Source organism: Salvelinus fontinalis, chromosome 32, assembly GCF_029448725.1.
Source record: "Salvelinus fontinalis isolate EN_2023a chromosome 32, ASM2944872v1, whole genome shotgun sequence".
Lineage (NCBI taxonomy): Eukaryota > Metazoa > Chordata > Actinopteri > Salmoniformes > Salmonidae > Salvelinus > Salvelinus fontinalis.
In genome coordinates, this window is record NC_074696.1 from 16,460,506 (window position 1) to 16,476,945 (window position 16,440).

General features: G+C 42.3%; 1 protein-coding gene across 1 annotated transcript in view; it reads left to right on the forward strand.

Moving 5' to 3' along the window:
• The window catches only part of LOC129830522 (adhesion G protein-coupled receptor B2-like), a 564,124-nt gene that overhangs the window by 490,130 nt on the left and 57,554 nt on the right, over positions 1-16,440 (forward strand). The window contains exons 27-29 of the mRNA XM_055893092.1: positions 6,414-6,453; positions 7,376-7,390; positions 14,054-14,226. Of these exons, the coding sequence (XP_055749067.1) occupies positions 6,414-6,453; positions 7,376-7,390; positions 14,054-14,226 (228 nt within the window). The remainder of the gene's footprint in view (positions 1-6,413; positions 6,454-7,375; positions 7,391-14,053; positions 14,227-16,440) is intronic.

Sequence of the window (16,440 nt, forward strand, 5' to 3'; positions counted from 1 at the left end):
GCTGGTGTTAGGTTTGGAGACAGAAAGGTAGAGGTGGTGTTAGGTTTGGAGACAGAAAGGTAGAGGTGGTGTTAGGTTTGGAGACAGAAAGGTAGAGCTGGTGTTAGGTTTGGAGACAGAAAGGTAGAGGTGGTGTTAGGTTTAAAGAGAGAAAGGTAGAGCTGGTGTTAGGTTTGGAGACAGAAAGGTAGAGGTGGTGTTAGGTTTGGAGACAGAAAGGTAGAGGTGGTGTTAGGTTTAAAGAGAGAAAGGTAGAGCTGGTGTTAGGTTTGGAGACAGAAAGGTAGAGCTGGTGTTAGGTTTAAAGAGAGAAAGGTAGAGCTGGTGTTAGGTTTGGAGACAGAAAGTTAGAGCTGGTGTTAGGTAGAGCTGGTGTTAGGTAGAGCTGGTGTTAGGTTTGGAGACAGAAAGGTAGAGGTGGTGTTAGGTTTGGAGACAGAAAGGTAGAGGTGGTGTTAGGTTTGGAGACAGAAAGGTAGAGCTGGTGTTAGGTTTAAAGAGAGAAAGGTAGAGCTGGTGTTAGGTTTGGAGACAGAAAGGTAGAGCTGGTGTTAGGTTTGGAGACAGAAAGGTAGAGCTGGTGTTAGGTTTAAAGAGAGAAAGGTAGAGGTGGTGTTAGGTTTAAAGAGAGAAAGGTAGAGCTGGTGTTAGGTTTGGAGACAGAAAGGTAGAGGTGGTGTTAGGTTTGGAGACAGAAAGGTAGAGGTGGTGTTAGGTTTGGAGACAGAAAGGTAGAGGTGGTGTTAGGTTTGGAGACAGAAAGGTAGAGGTGGTGTTAGGTTTGGAGACAGAAAGTTAGAGCTGGTGTTAGGTTTGGAGACAGAAAGGTAGCGCTGGTGTTAGGTTTAAAGAGAGAAAGGTAGAGGTGGTGTTAGGTTTAAAGAGAGAAAGGTAGAGCTGGTGTTAGGTTTGGAGACAGAAAGGTAGAGGTGGTGTTAGGTTTGGAGACAGAAAGGTAGAGGTGGTGTTAGGTTTGGAGACAGAAAGGTAGAGGTGGTGTTAGGTTTGGAGACAGAAAGGTAGAGGTGGTGTTAGGTTTGGAGACAGAAAGTTAGAGCTGGTGTTAGGTTTGGAGACAGAAAGGTAGCGCTGGTGTTAGGTTTAAAGAGAGAAAGGTAGAGGTGGTGTTAGGTTTAAAGAGAGAAAGGTAGAGCTGGTGTTAGGTTTGGAGACAGAAAGGTAGAGCTGGTGTTAGGTTTGGAGACAGAAAGGTAGAGGTGGTGTTAGGTTTGGAGAGAGAAAGGTAGAGCTGGTGTTAGGTTTGGAGACAGAAAGGTAAAGGTGGTGTTAGGTTTAAAGAGAGAAAGGTAGAGCTGGTGTTAGGTTTGGAGACAGAAAGGTAGAGGTGGTGTTAGGTTTGGAGACAGAAAGGTAGAGGTGGTGTTAGGTTTAAAGAGAGAAAGGTAGAGCTGGTGTTAGGTTTGGAGACAGAAAGGTAGAGCTGGTGTTAGGTAGAGCTGGTGTTAGGTAGAGCTGGTGTTAGGTAGAGCTGGTGTTAGGTTTGGAGACAGAAAGGTAGAGGTGGTGTTAGGTTTGGAGACAGAAAGGTAGAGGTGGTGTTAGATTTGGAGACAGAAAGGTAGAGCTGGTGTTAGGTTTGGAGACAGAAAGGTAGAGGTGGTGTTAGGTTTAAAGAGAGAAAGGTAGAGCTGGTGTTAGGTTTGGAGACAGAAAGGTAGAGCTGGTGTTAGGTTTAAAGAGAGAAAGGTAGAGCTGGTGTTAGGTTTGGAGACAGAAAGGTAGAGCTGGTGTTAGGTAGAGCTGGTGTTAGGTAGAGCTGGTGTTAGGTTTGGAGACAGAAAGGTAGAGGTGGTGTTAGGTTTGGAGACAGAAAGGTAGAGGTGGTGTTAGGTTTGGAGACTGAAAGGTAGAGCTGGTGTTAGGTTTAAAGAGAGAAAGGTAGAGCTGGTGTTAGGTTTGGAGACAGAAAGGTAGAGCTGGTGTTAGGTTTGGAGACAGAAAGGTAGAGCTGGTGTTAGGTTTAAAGAGAGAAAGGTAGAGGTGGTGTTAGGTTTAAAGAGAGAAAGGTAGAGCTGGTGTTAGGTTTGGAGACAGAAAGGTAGAGGTGGTGTTAGGTTTGGAGACAGAAAGGTAGAGGTGGTGTTAGGTTTAAAGACAGAAAGGTAGAGCTGGTGTTAGGTTTGGAGACAGAAAGGTAGAGGTGGTGTTAGGTTTGGAGACAGAAAGGTAGAGGTGGTGTTAGGTTTGGAGACAGAAAGGTAGAGCTGGTGTTAGGTTTGGAGACAGAAAGGTAGAGGTGGTGTTAGGTTTAAAGAGAGAAAGGTAGAGCTGGTGTTAGGTAGAGCTGGTGTTAGGTTTGGAGACAGAAAGGTAGAGGTGGTGTTAGGTTTGGAGACAGAAAGGTAGAGGTGGTGTTAGGTTTGGAGACAGAAAGGTAGAGCTGGTGTTAGGTTTGGAGACAGAAAGGTAGAGCTGGTGTTAGGTAGAGCTGGTGTTAGGTTTGGAGACAGAAAGGTGGAGCTGGTGTTAGGTTTGGAGACAGAAAGGTAGAGGTGGTGTTAGGTTTAAAGAGAGAAAGGTAGAGCTGGTGTTAGGTAGAGCTGGTGTTAGGTTTGGAGACAGAAAGGTAGAGCTGGTGTTAGGTTTAAAGAGAGAAAGGTAGAGCTGGTGTTAGGTTTGGAGACAGAAAGGTAGAGGTGGTGTTAGGTTTGGAGACAGAAAGGTAGAGCTGGTGTTAGGTTTAAAGAGAGAAAGGTAGAGCTGGTGTTAGGTTTGGAGACAGAAAGGTAGAGCTGGTGTTAGGTTTGGAGACAGAAAGGTAGAGCTGGTGTTAGGTTTAAAGAGAGAAAGGTAGAGGTGGTGTTAGGTTTAAAGAGAGAAAGGTAGAGCTGGTGTTAGGTTTGGAGACAGAAAGGTAGAGGTGGTGTTAGGTTTGGAGACAGAAAGGTAGAGGTGGTGTTAGGTTTAAAGACAGAAAGGTAGAGCTGGTGTTAGGTTTGGAGACAGAAAGGTAGAGGTGGTGTTAGGTTTGGAGACAGAAAGGTAGAGGTGGTGTTAGGTTTGGAGACAGAAAGGTAGAGCTGGTGTTAGGTTTGGAGACAGAAAGGTAGAGGTGGTGTTAGGTTTAAAGAGAGAAAGGTAGAGCTGGTGTTAGGTAGAGCTGGTGTTAGGTTTGGAGACAGAAAGGTAGAGGTGGTGTTAGGTTTGGAGACAGAAAGGTAGAGGTGGTGTTAGGTTTGGAGACAGAAAGGTAGAGCTGGTGTTAGGTTTGGAGACAGAAAGGTAGAGCTGGTGTTAGGTAGAGCTGGTGTTAGGTTTGGAGACAGAAAGGTGGAGCTGGTGTTAGGTTTGGAGACAGAAAGGTAGAGGTGGTGTTAGGTTTAAAGAGAGAAAGGTAGAGCTGGTGTTAGGTAGAGCTGGTGTTAGGTTTGGAGACAGAAAGGTAGAGCTGGTGTTAGGTTTAAAGAGAGAAAGGTAGAGCTGGTGTTAGGTTTGGAGACAGAAAGGTAGAGGTGGTGTTAGGTTTGGAGACAGAAAGGTAGAGGTGGTGTTAGGTAGAGCTGGTGTTAGGTAGAGCTGGTGTTAGGTAGAGCTGGTGTTAGGTAGAGCTGGTGTTAGGTAGAGGTGGTGTTAGGTCTGGAGACAGAAAGGTAGAGCTGGTGTTATTGGTCCAGCGTCTTCTGGGTTTGGCCGGGGTAGGCCGTCATCGTAAATAAGAATTTGTTCTTAGCTGACTTGCCAGTTAAATAAAGGTTACATTATGTCACGTTCCTGACCTGTTTTTCCTTTTTCTTGTATTATTTTAGTTGGTCAGGGCGTGAGTTGGGGTGGGTTGTTGATGTGTTATTTTTATATGTCGGGTTGTTTGTGTTAGGCCGGGTATGATTCTCAATCAGAGGCAGCTGTAAATCGTTGTCCCTGGTTGAGAATCATACTTAGCCGGGGTTCACGTGTGTGTTTGTGGGTGGTTGTATCTCGTGTCTGTATTCGTGCCACACGGGACTGTTTGTCGGTTCATTTCTCTTTTGTCATTTTGTTTCGTGAGTGTTCCGTTTATTTTGTTAATAAATAATCATGGACACAAACCACTCCACATATTGGTCTGATTCTTCTCTCCTCTCCTCCTCGTCCGAGGCGGAGGATTCCGACGACCGTTACACATTAACAAAAAAAAATATCCTGTAGCACATTACAAAGGTGTAGTCTAACATCTCTGTCTCTAAATCCTCATCTGTAGCACCATTAGAAAGATGTAGTCTAACATCTCTGTCTCTAAATCATCTATAGCACCATTAGAAAGATGTAGTCTAACATCTTTGTCTCTAAATCATCTGTAGCACCATTAGAAAGGTGTAGTCTAACATCTCTGTCTCTAAATCCTCATCTGTAGCACCATTAGAAAGGTGTAGTCTAACATCTCTGTCTCTAAATCCTCATCTGTAGCACCATTAGAAAGGTGTAGTCTAACATCTCTGTCTCTAAATCCTCATCTGTAGCACCATTAGAAAGGTGTAGTCTAACATCTCTGTCTCTAAATCATCTTTAGCACCATTAGAAAGGTGTAGTCTAACATCTCTGTCTCTAAATCCTCATCTGTAGCACCATTAGAAAGGTGTAGTCTAACATCTCTGTCTCTAAATCCTCATCTGTAGCACCATTAGAAAGGTGTAGCCTAACATCTCTGTCTCTATATCATCTGTAGCACCATTAGAAAGGTGTAGTCTAACATCTCTGTCTCTAAATCCTCATCTGTAGCACATTAGAAAGGTGTAGTCTAACATCTCTGTCTCTAAATCCTCATCTGTAGCACATTAGAAAGGTGTAGTCTAACATCTCTGTCTCTAAATCCTCATCTGTAGCACATTAGAAAGGTGTAGTCTAACATCTCTGTCTCTAAATCCTCATCTGTAGCACATTAGAAAGGTGTAGTCTAACATCTCTGTCTCTATATCATCTGTAGCACCATTAGAAAGGTGTAGTCTAACATCTCTGTCTCTAAATCCTCATCTGTAGCACATTAGAAAGGTGTAGTCTAACATCTCTGTCTCTAAATCCTCATCTGTAGCACATTAGAAAGGTGTAGTCTAACATCTCTGTCTCTAAATCCTCATCTGTAGCACATTAGAAAGGTGTAGTCTAACATCTCTGTCTCTAAATCCTCATCTGTAGCACATTAGAAAGGTGTAGTCTAACATCTCTGTCTCTAAATCCTCATCTGTAGCACATTAGAAAGGTGTAGTCTAACATCTCTGTCTCTAAATCCTCATCTGTAGCACATTAGAAAGGTGTAGTCTAACATCTCTGTCTCTAAATCCTCATCTGTAGCACATTAGAAAGGTGTAGTCTAACATCTCTGTCTCTAAATCCTCATCTGTAGCACATTAGAAAGGTGTAGTCTAACATCTCTGTCTCTATATCATCTGTAGCACCATTAGAAAGGTGTAGTCTAACATCTCTGTCTCTAAATCCTCATCTGTAGCACATTAGAAAGGTGTAGTCTAACATCTCTGTCTCTAAATCCTCATCTGTAGCACATTAGAAAGGTGTAGTCTAACATCTCTGTCTCTAAATCCTCATCTGTAGCACATTAGAAAGGTGTAGTCTAACATCTCTGTCTCTATATCATCTGTAGCACCATTAGAAAGGTGTAGTCTAACATCTCTGTCTCTAAATCCTCATCTGTAGCACATTAGAAAGGTGTAGTCTAACATCTCTGTCTCTAAATCCTCATCTGTAGCACATTAGAAAGGTGTAGTCTAACATCTCTGTCTCTAAATCCTCATCTGTAGCACATTAGAAAGGTGTAGTCTAACATCTCTGTCTCTAAATCCTCATCTGTAGCACATTAGAAAGGTGTAGTCTAACATCTCTGTCTCTATATCATCTGTAGCACCATTAGAAAGGTGTAGTCTAACATCTCTGTCTCTAAATCCTCATCTGTAGCACATTAGAAAGGTGTAGTCTAACATCTCTGTCTCTAAATCCTCATCTGTAGCACATTAGAAAGGTGTATTCTAATTGTGTATTGGTGTGATGTTATTTTCATCTTTCAAAAGCACTTCTCCTCTCATCTTCAGTCATTTCTGTTTCATCTGTGAGCGTCTTCCCCTGTTTGCTAGGGCTGTCAGGCTTCAATATGGCTTTCTGGCATCAATATGCAATGGAAATGAATCGCTGTGTCTTGATGTTGTGTTAGTTGGAATAGAATATTAGACTGTATAATTCTGTTTCCCAATGTTGCCCCAAAACCATACTATAACTATTATACACACACACACACACACACACACACACACACACACACACACACACACACACACACACACACACACACACACACACACACACACACACACACACACACACACACACACACACACACACACACACACACACACACACACACACACTGCTGTGTAACTGTCTCTCTTCTTCCCCATGCGCTCTGCCAGTCGGACTTTGAAAAAGATGTGGACCTGGCTTGTCAAACAGGTAGGATCTCTCTCTCTCTTTCTCTCTCACTCTCTGTATCTCTCTCTCACTCTCTCTCTCTCTCTCTCTCCATCTCTCTCGCTCTCTCCATCTCTCTCTCTCGCTCTCTCTCTCTCTCTCTCTCTCTCTCTTTCTTTCTCTCTCTTTCTCTCTCTCACTCTCTATCTCTCTCTCTCACTCTCCAGCTCTCTCTCTCTCTCTCAGTCTCTCTCTTTCTCTCGCTCTCTCTCTCCATCTCTTTCGCTCTCTCTCTCTCACTCTCTCTTTCTTTCTCTCTCCCTCTCTCTCTCACTCTCCATCTCTCTCTGTCTCTCTATCTCTCTCACCCCTTCTCTCTCTCTTTCTCTCCCTCTCTTGGTCCCCTCTCCCCCCCTTCTACCTCTTTCTCTCTCTCTCCCCCTTCTCTCTCTCCCTCTGTCGCTCACTTTCCATCTCTCTCTATCTCCTTATCTCGCCCCTTTCGCTCTCTCTCTCACTCCCTCTCTCTCTATCACACTCTTTTGTATCAGTCTAACATGCTGTCAATGTGCCCATGGGGAGCACTACGCTGTAGCTAAGGCTTTGCTTGTCTGAATGTAAATGCAGTGATGGGAACAATAGAGTCTCGGAATTCAATCATGAGCGGTACTATTTTTCCCTGTCACTCACACTGATTTCATCCAATGGGATCTCTCCGACTTGAAGGAATGAATCTGTTATTGGCTGAGCTCGGTAGCCCTTGAGTCGGTTCAGAGCCGCAATGTTCCCATCACTGGAATTTAGATGTGTGTGTATGTGTCTGTGTGTGCGTGCGTGCATCTGTGTGCCCGTGCATGTTTCTGTGTGTGTTTATGTGTGTGTGTGTGTGTGTGGGTAATGTGTGTAACACTGTGGACGTAAATTAACACCTAGTCATGGTTACTTTCCCCCTCCACCCTTGCAGAGAGAGGACACCCATGTAAGTCTGGCACCAACCTGACCCTCAAAACACAGTCAATCACTAATGGCCCAACCCTAATTTGAGATCTACATCAAACTCCTGACTCAAACTTTCATGCAAATCTTGTAGAACAAAGAAGGAGGTGTAATGCTGCAGGGATGCAGTACTGTCTTTGTAGATGTATTAAGGTTGTCTCTGACTAAAGGCCCTGTTCAACAGAACCACGGATCATTGTACTCCCTGACGAAGGCTATGCCAAGATTGTTCTCTGATTTAGTTCTATTGAACACACTATTGTAATAATATAATGTAATAACAAGAAAAGTGTCTTGATTCTCCTTGTTTTATCTCTCATTAACATCAACACACAGAAACTGTATGAAACTTTGAGCTACTTACAGATGTACTTGCAGATTGTCCTAAATTAATTGTGGCCCAGCAGTGACCACTTTAAACTCTGACGCTGTGTGCATGTAATTCAGCATGACTATATGACTGTGAGGTGAGACTCATGGTGGTATCACTTCGGACTGCATTCAATCAAAAGCATTTACTCGATTGATTGAATAGGGCCCATTGCGTGACCATATTCAATCTGACCCGGTATAAACCTGATTTGGTGACCAGGTTAGCATGAATGTGTTATTAATATGCATGCAGGCTTAAATATGCTGCTCTAGTCCAGGGGTGGGCAACTCCAGTCCTCGAGGGCCTGATTGGTCTCACACTTTGTCTCCATCCCTAGAAAACACAGCTGATTAATCAAATTCAATTCTAAACTGAAGATCACGATTATCTGATTATTGGAGTCAGGTGTGTTAGCTGGGGCACCAATCAGAGGACTGGAGCTGCCCATCCCTTGTCTTGTTGAACTGTTGTTCTGACTATAAACAGTAGGCCATGTTATTCTGACCTTGTATGTCTGTCTATTACAATGACTAAGGCTACGCCTCAAATTAAACCCTACTCACAAGTGCACTACTTTGATTAGATGACCAAAACAAACAAGTGCACTACTTTGATCAGACAACCAAAACAAACAAGTGCACTACTTTGATCAGACGACCAAAACAAACAAGTGCACTACTTTGATCAGACGACCAAAACAAACAAGTGCACTACTTTGATTAGATGAACAAAACAAACAAGGGCACTACTTTGATTAGATGACCAAAACAAACAAGGGCACTAATTTGATTAGACGACCAAAACAAACAAGTGCACTACTTTGATCAGACGACCAAAACAAACAAGTGCACTACTTTGATCAAACGACCAAAACAAACTAGTGCACTACTTTGATCAGACGACCAAAACAAACAAGTGCACTACTTTGATCAGACGACCAAAACAAACAAGTGCACTACTTTGATCAGACGACCAAAACAAACAAGTGCACTACTTTGATCAGACGACCAAAACAAACAAGTGCACTACTTTGATCAGACGACCAAAACAAACAAGTGCACTACTTTGATCAGATGACCAAAACAAACAAGTGCACTATTTTGATCAGACAACCAAAACAAACAAGTGCACTACTTTGATCAGACGACCAAAACAAACAAGTGCACTACTTTGATCAGATGACCAAAACAAACAAGTGCACTATACAGGAACAGGATGTCACCTGATATTTGACCTTGATGTTGACTCTTACCAGTTAGTCATATATTGTAGTTGGGACTTTTAGAAGTGTCTTCATTCCTTTGTTTGTTCACTCAACTAAAAGTATGAAAATGAAAAGGACAACCAAAACATTCTCTAAGCCAAGATTAGTTTCATATTCTGTTTCATTGTGGTCTCAGTATAAGACATAAAATCTCATCCTACCTTGCTGTTGGTCTCAGGACGGACACACACACACACACACACACACACACACACACACACACACACACACACACACACACACACACACACACACACACACACACACACACACACACACACACACACACACACACACACACACACACACACACACACACACACACGCACGTACACACATGTACACACACACACACACACACACACACACACACACACACACACACACACACACACACACACACACACACACACACACACACACGTACACACACACACACACACGTACACACACGTACACACACGTACACACACATACACACACGTACACAAACGTACACACACACACACACACACACACATACACACACACACACACACACAATATAAAGCAATCTGTCAAAACTAGACAGGGAATAATGAGTTCCCATAGTGGCCATGTGATGGAATTGAAGGCAGCAGCAGGGGGTTATCCAGGTCCATTTCATTTGGAGCCAACTGCATTTTACACAATGTCACTGACTGTGTCCCAAATGGCTCTACTACTGACCTCAGCCCTATGGGCCCTGGTCCAAAGTAGTGCACTAAACAAGGAATAGGGTGTCATGTGGGACAGAGATACTCTCTCATACATCTTATCAAATAGACAGACCGCCTCTATCTACAGTATATACTGTGCGAGAATAGCTGAGGGCCACAGTGTCAGGAACAAAGCTCACCTCTGCTGAGTCACCCCTACCACAGGACCGGGAGTCTAGAGAGAGTTTTCTGTCTTCATTCCAGTATATTTCAAGGGATGTCTGCATATATGATGAATGTTTCTGCTTTTTGTAATGTTTTGTTGCTGTTTTTTCAATTTTATTAATTCCACAGATGTCTATTATTTAAAACCATGTCAGGAGGCTCAATGCATATATGCCTCTCTCTCTCTCCTTCTCTCTCTCTCTCTCCTTCTCTCTCTCTCTCTTTCTCTCCTTTTCTCTCTCTCTCTCTCTCTCTCTCTCTCTGTCTGTTCATACTATTTTCATACCATCTTACCTATTTTAACTATTTTTTTAATGTACTGTATTGTAAGTTCACTATATATGCCTCAACCTCTTCTTCACATCCCTTTATCATGCTCTCTATCTCTATCTTTCTCTTTATCTCTATCTTTCTCTCTATCTCTATCCTGCACTCTCTCTATCCTGCTCTCTATCTCCATCCTGATATGTCTCTATTCTGCTCTCTATCTTTATCCTTATATATATATATATATATTCTGCTCTCTATCTCTATTCTGCTCTCTATCCTGCTCTCTATCTCTATCCTGCTCTATATCAATTCTGCTCTCTATCATGCCATATATCTATTCTGATCTCTATCTCTATTCTGCTCTATATCTCATCCTGCTCTCTATCTCTATCCTTCTCTCTATCTCTATTCTGCTCTCTGTCTCACTATCTATTCTGTTTAAATCTCTGTTCTGCTCTCTATCTCTATCCTGCCCTGTTTCTATTCCGATCTCTATCTCTATCCTGCTCTCTATCTCTATTCTGCTCTCTATCTCTATTCTGCTCTCTGTCTCACTATCTATTCTGTTTAAATCTCTGTTCTGCTCTCTATCTCTATCCTGCCCTGTTTCTATTCCGATCTCTATCTCTATCCTGCTCTCTATCTCTATCCTGCTCTCTATCTCTATTCTGCTCTCTGTCTCACTATCTATTCTGTTTCTATCTCTGTTCTGCTCTCTATCTCTATCTGGCTCTCTATCTCTATTCTACTCTATCTCTATTCTGCTCAATATCTCTATCATGTTCTCTATCTCTATCCTATTCTCTATCTCTATCTCTATCCTGCTCTCTATCTCTATTCTGCTCTATATCTCTATCATGTTCTCTATCTCTATCCTATTCTCTATCTCTATCTCTATCCTATTCTCTATCTCTATCTCTATCCTATTCTCTATCTCTATCCTGCTCTCTATCTCTATTTCTGTTCTGTATCTCTATCTCTATTCTGCTCTTTATCTCTATCTCTATGCTGCTCTCTGTGTCACTATCTATCCTGCTCTCTATCTCTATCCTGCTCTCTATCTCTATTCTGTTCTCTATCTCTATTCTGCTCTGTATCTCTATCCTGCTCTCTATCTCACTATCTATTCTGCTCTCTATCTCTATTCTGCTCTTTATCTCTAAATTATGCTCTCTATCTCTATCCTGCTCTCTATCTCACTATCTATTCTGCTCTATATCTCTATCTTGCTCTGTATCTCTATCTCAATTCTGCTCTCTATATCTATCATGCTCTCTATCATGCTCTCTATCCTGCTCTTTATCTATATTCTGCTCTCTATCTCTATCCTGTTCACTATCTCTATTCTGCTCTGTATCTCTATCCTGCTCTATATCCTGATCTATGTCTCAATCTTGCTCCAAATCTATTATTCTCTATATCTCTCTTCTGCTCTCTATGTCTGTCATGCACTCTATCTCTATTCTGCTTTCTATCTATCCTGCTCTCTATCTCTCTTCTGCTCTCTATCTCTGTCCTGCTCTCTATCTCACTATCTATTCTGTTCTCTATCTCTATTCTGCTCTGTATCTCTATCTCTATTCTGCTCTCTATCTCTATCCGGCTCTCTCTAAATTCTGCTCTCTATCTCTAATCTGCTCTCTATCTCTATTATGTTCTCTATCTATTCTGCTCCCTTCCTCTTTTCTGCTCTCTATCACTATGATATTCTCTATATATATTCTGCTCTCTATCTCTATCTATATTCTGCTCTCTATCTATCTCTATTCTGCTCTTAATCTTTATTCGGCGCTCTGTCTCTATCCGGCTCTCTATCTATATACTGCTCTCTATCTCCATTCTGCTCTGTATCTCTATCCTGCTCTATATCCTGCTCTATATCTTGCTCTATATCTATTCTTCTCTCTATCACTATTCTGTTCTCTATCTCTGTCCTGCACTCTATCTCTATTCTGCTCTCTATCGATCCTGCTCTCAATCTCTATTCTGCTCTATATCTCATCCTGCTCTCTATCTCTATCCTTCTCTCTATCTCTATTCTGCTCTTTGTCTCACTATTTATTCTGTTTATATCTCTGTTCTGCTCTCTATCTCTATCCTGCCCTGTTTCTATTCCGATCTCTATCTCTATCCTGCTCTCTATCTCTATCCGGCTCTCTATCTCTATTCTACTCTATCTCTATTCTGCTCTATATCTCTATCATGTTCTCTATCTCTATCCTATTCTCTATCTCTATCTCTATCCTATTCTCTATCTCTATCCTGCTCTCTATCTCTATTTCTGTTCTGTATCTGTATCTCTATTCTGCTCTTTATCTCTATCTCTATCCTGCTCTCTATCTCTATTATGCTCTCTATCTCTATTCTGCTCTCTATCTCTATTCTGTTCTCTATCTCTATCTCTATTTCTGTTCTGTATCTCTATCTCTATTCTGCTCTTTATCTCTATCTCTATGCTGCTCTCTGTCTCACTATCTATCCTGCTCTCTATCTCTATTCTGCTCTCTATCTCTATTCTGCTCTCTATCTCTATTCTGCTCTGTATCTCTATCCTGCTCTCTATCTCACTATCTATTCTGCTCTCTATCTCTATTCTGCTCTCTATCGATCCTGCTCTCAATCTCTATTCTGCTCTATATCTCCATCCTGCTCTATCCCTAAATCTCATTCTGCTCTCTATCTATCCTGCTCTCTATGTATATTCTGCTCTATCTCTGTTCTGCTTTACATCTATTCTGCTCTCTATCTCTATCCTGTTTTCCATCTCTATTCTGCTCTATATCTATTATGCTCTATATCTCATCCTGCTCTATCTCTATTCTGCTCTATATCTCTATCCTGTTCTCTATCTCTATCCTGCTCTCTCTCTCTCTGTTCTGCTCTCTATCTCACTATCTATTCTGATCTCTGTCTCTATTCTGCTCTCTCTAAATTCTGCTCTATCTCTATTCTGCTCTCTATCTCTATTCTGTTCTCTATCTATTCTGCTCCCTTCCTCTTTTCTGCTCTCTATCACTATTCTATTGTCTATATCTATTCTGCTCTCTATCTCTATTCTGCTCTCTATCTCTATTCTGCTCTGTATCTCTATCTCTATTCTGCTCTAAATCTCTATCCTGCTATCTCTAAATTCTGCTCTCTATCTCTGAATTCTGATCTCTATCTATATCCTGCTCTCTATGTCTCTCCTGCTCTCTATCTTTATCGTGCTCTCTATCTCTATCTCTATTCTGCTCTGTATCTCTATCTCTATTCTGCGCTCTATCTCTATCCTGCTCTCTATCTATATTCTGCTCTCTATCTCTATTCTGTATCTCTATCTCTATTCTGTTCTCTATCTCTATTCTGCTCTCTATCTCTATTCTGCTCTATATCTCATCCTGCTCTCCATCTCTATCCTGCTCTCTATCTCTATTCTGCTCCCTGTCTCACTATCTATTATTTTTCTATCTCTATCCTGCTCTCTATGTCTATCCTGCTCTCTATCTATATTCTGCTCTCTATCTCTATTCTACTCTCTGTCTCACTATCTATTCTGTTTCTATCTCTATCCTGCTCTCTATGTCTATTCTGCTCTCTATCTCTATCCTGCTCTATATCTCTATCCTGCTCTCTATCTCTATTCTGCTCCCTTCCTCTATTCTGTTCTCCATCTCTATTCTGCTCTCTATCTCTATCCTGCTCTATATCTCTATCCTGCTCTATATCTCTATCCTGCTCTCTATCTCTATTCTGCTCCCTTCCTCTATTCTGTTCTCCATCTCTACTCTGCTCTTTATCCCCACCTCCTTTCCCCTCTTTCCCCTCCCCCTCTCTCCCCTCACTCTCTCCCTCCAGTCATCTTCAAGGAAGTTAACACCTGTAACCCAGCAACCATCACCGGTACCCTCTCCCGTATCTCCCTTGATGAAGAGGATGACCCCAAGCTGGCGGCCCACCAGGAGGGGGGCCTAGGGGTCAACTTCAGCTCCCTCCCTGGAAACATCCCCCCTCCCAACCTACTCGTCCAGGTGAGGGACCGATTGGATAGATGGATGGATGGATAAATGGGCAGATGGGCAATGGGTTTAAATGCAAAACAAATCTACTCACACAATCAAATGTAGTTTAATTTAAGCCTATCAGTGTGCAACACATTTGCATTGACCCTCCCTCTCAGGCATGTTGGGACATTAGGGGCGGCAGGTATAGTAGTGGTTAGAGAGTCAACTCAGAGGGTTGCCAGTTCGAATCCCGGGTCCAATGGGAAAAATCTGTCAGGATGTGAGCTGGCAACCAGAGGGTTGCTGGTATGAAATCCTAGATACCATTGACTGCTGTTGTTCCCTTGAGCAAGGCACTTAACCCCCACAACAACCCCCGCCGAGTATGGCAGCCCCCCACACCACTCCAAAACCTTTATATATATACAGAGCATTCGGAAAGTATTTTGACACCTTGACTTTTTCCACATTGTTACGTTACGGCCTTATTCTAAAATGGATTACATTGTTTTGTTTTCTTCATCAATCCACACACAACACCCCATAATGACAAAGCGAAAACAGGTTTTTAGAACATTTTACAAATTTACAGAAAATACAAAACTGAAATAAACACATTTACATAAGTATTCAGACCCTTTAGTCAGTACTTTGCTGAAGCACCTTTGGCAGCGATTACAGCCTCGTGTCTTCTTGGGTATGACACTACAAGCTTGGCACACCTGTATTTGGGGAATTTATCCCATTCTTCTCTGCAGATCATCTCAAGCTCTGTCAGGTTGCATGAGGAGCATTGCTTCACAGCTATTTTTCAGGTCTCTCCAAAGATGTTCGATTGGGCTCTAGTCTGGGTTCTCGCTGGGCCACTCAAGGACATTCAGAGACTTGTCCCGAATCCACTCCTGCATTGTCTTGGCTGTGTGCGTAGGGTCATTTTCCTGTTGGAAGGTGAACCTTCGTCCCAGTCTGAGTTCCTGCGCTCTCTGGAGCAGGTTTTCATTAACCTGTTTGGGAAAGGCGTGCCGCTAGCTTCTGGGCCTGAGTGACAGGCAGTTTACTTTGGGCACGCTTTTCATCCGGACGTGAAAATACTGCCCCCTATCCCAAAGAAGTTTTAAGGATCTCTCTGCACTTTGCTCTGTTCATCTTTCCCTCTATCCTGACTAGTCTCCCAGTCCCTGTCGCTGAAAAACATCCCAACAGCATGATGCTGCCACCACCATGCTACACCGTAGGGATGGTGCCAGGATTCCTCCAGACATGACGCTTGGCATTCAGGCCAAAGAGCATCAGACCAGAGAATATTGTTTCTTAAAAGTCTGAGAGTCTTTAGGTGCCTTTTGGCAAACTCCAAGCGTGCTGTCATGTGCCATTTATAGAGAGGTGGCTTCTGTCTGGCCACTCTACCATAAAGGCCTCATTGGTGGAGTGCTGCAGAGATTGCTGTCCTTCTGGAAGGTTCTCCCATCTCCACGGAGGAACTCTGGAGATTTTTCAGAGTGATTGGGTTCTTGGTCACCTCATCAAGTTGTAGAAACATCTCAAGGATGATCAATGGAAAAAGGATACACCCGAGCTCAATTTTGAGTCTCATAGCAAAGGGTCTGAAAAAATGTAAATTAGGTAATTTTTTACTTGTAATACATTTGCAAATAGTCTGAAAACCTGTTTTTGCTTTGTCATTATGGGCTATTTTGTGTAGATTGCTGAGGATAGAAATATTTTTTTATCCATTTTAGAATACAGCTGTAACTTAACAAAATGTGGAAAAAGTCAAGGGGTCTGAATACCTTTCAAAGGCACTGTATGTCTGTCTTTGGGATGGGGTTGGGTTTTAAAGGTGTGTCAAATTTCGATTGGTCCTGTACATTGACCAATAAAGTGATCTTAATCTTACAATTATTTTTACCAGAAATGAAGTAAAACACTATACATCAAAGAGCATATCTATAGGTCTATCAATGCTAACTAATCTATATTGTCTTTAGTGATAGAAACTCTTTCATAAAAATATGCTATCTAGAACCTAAAAGGGTTCTTTGTCTGTCTCCATAGGAGAACCCTTTGAAACTCTTTTTGGTTACAGGTAGAACCTGTTTGGTTCCAGGTAGAACCTGTTTGATTCCAAGTAGAACCCTTTTGGCTTCCATATAAAAACTATTTCCACAGAGGGTTCTACATGGAACCCAAAAGTGTTCTGCTATGGGGACAGGCGAAGAACCCTTTTGGAACCCTTTTTTC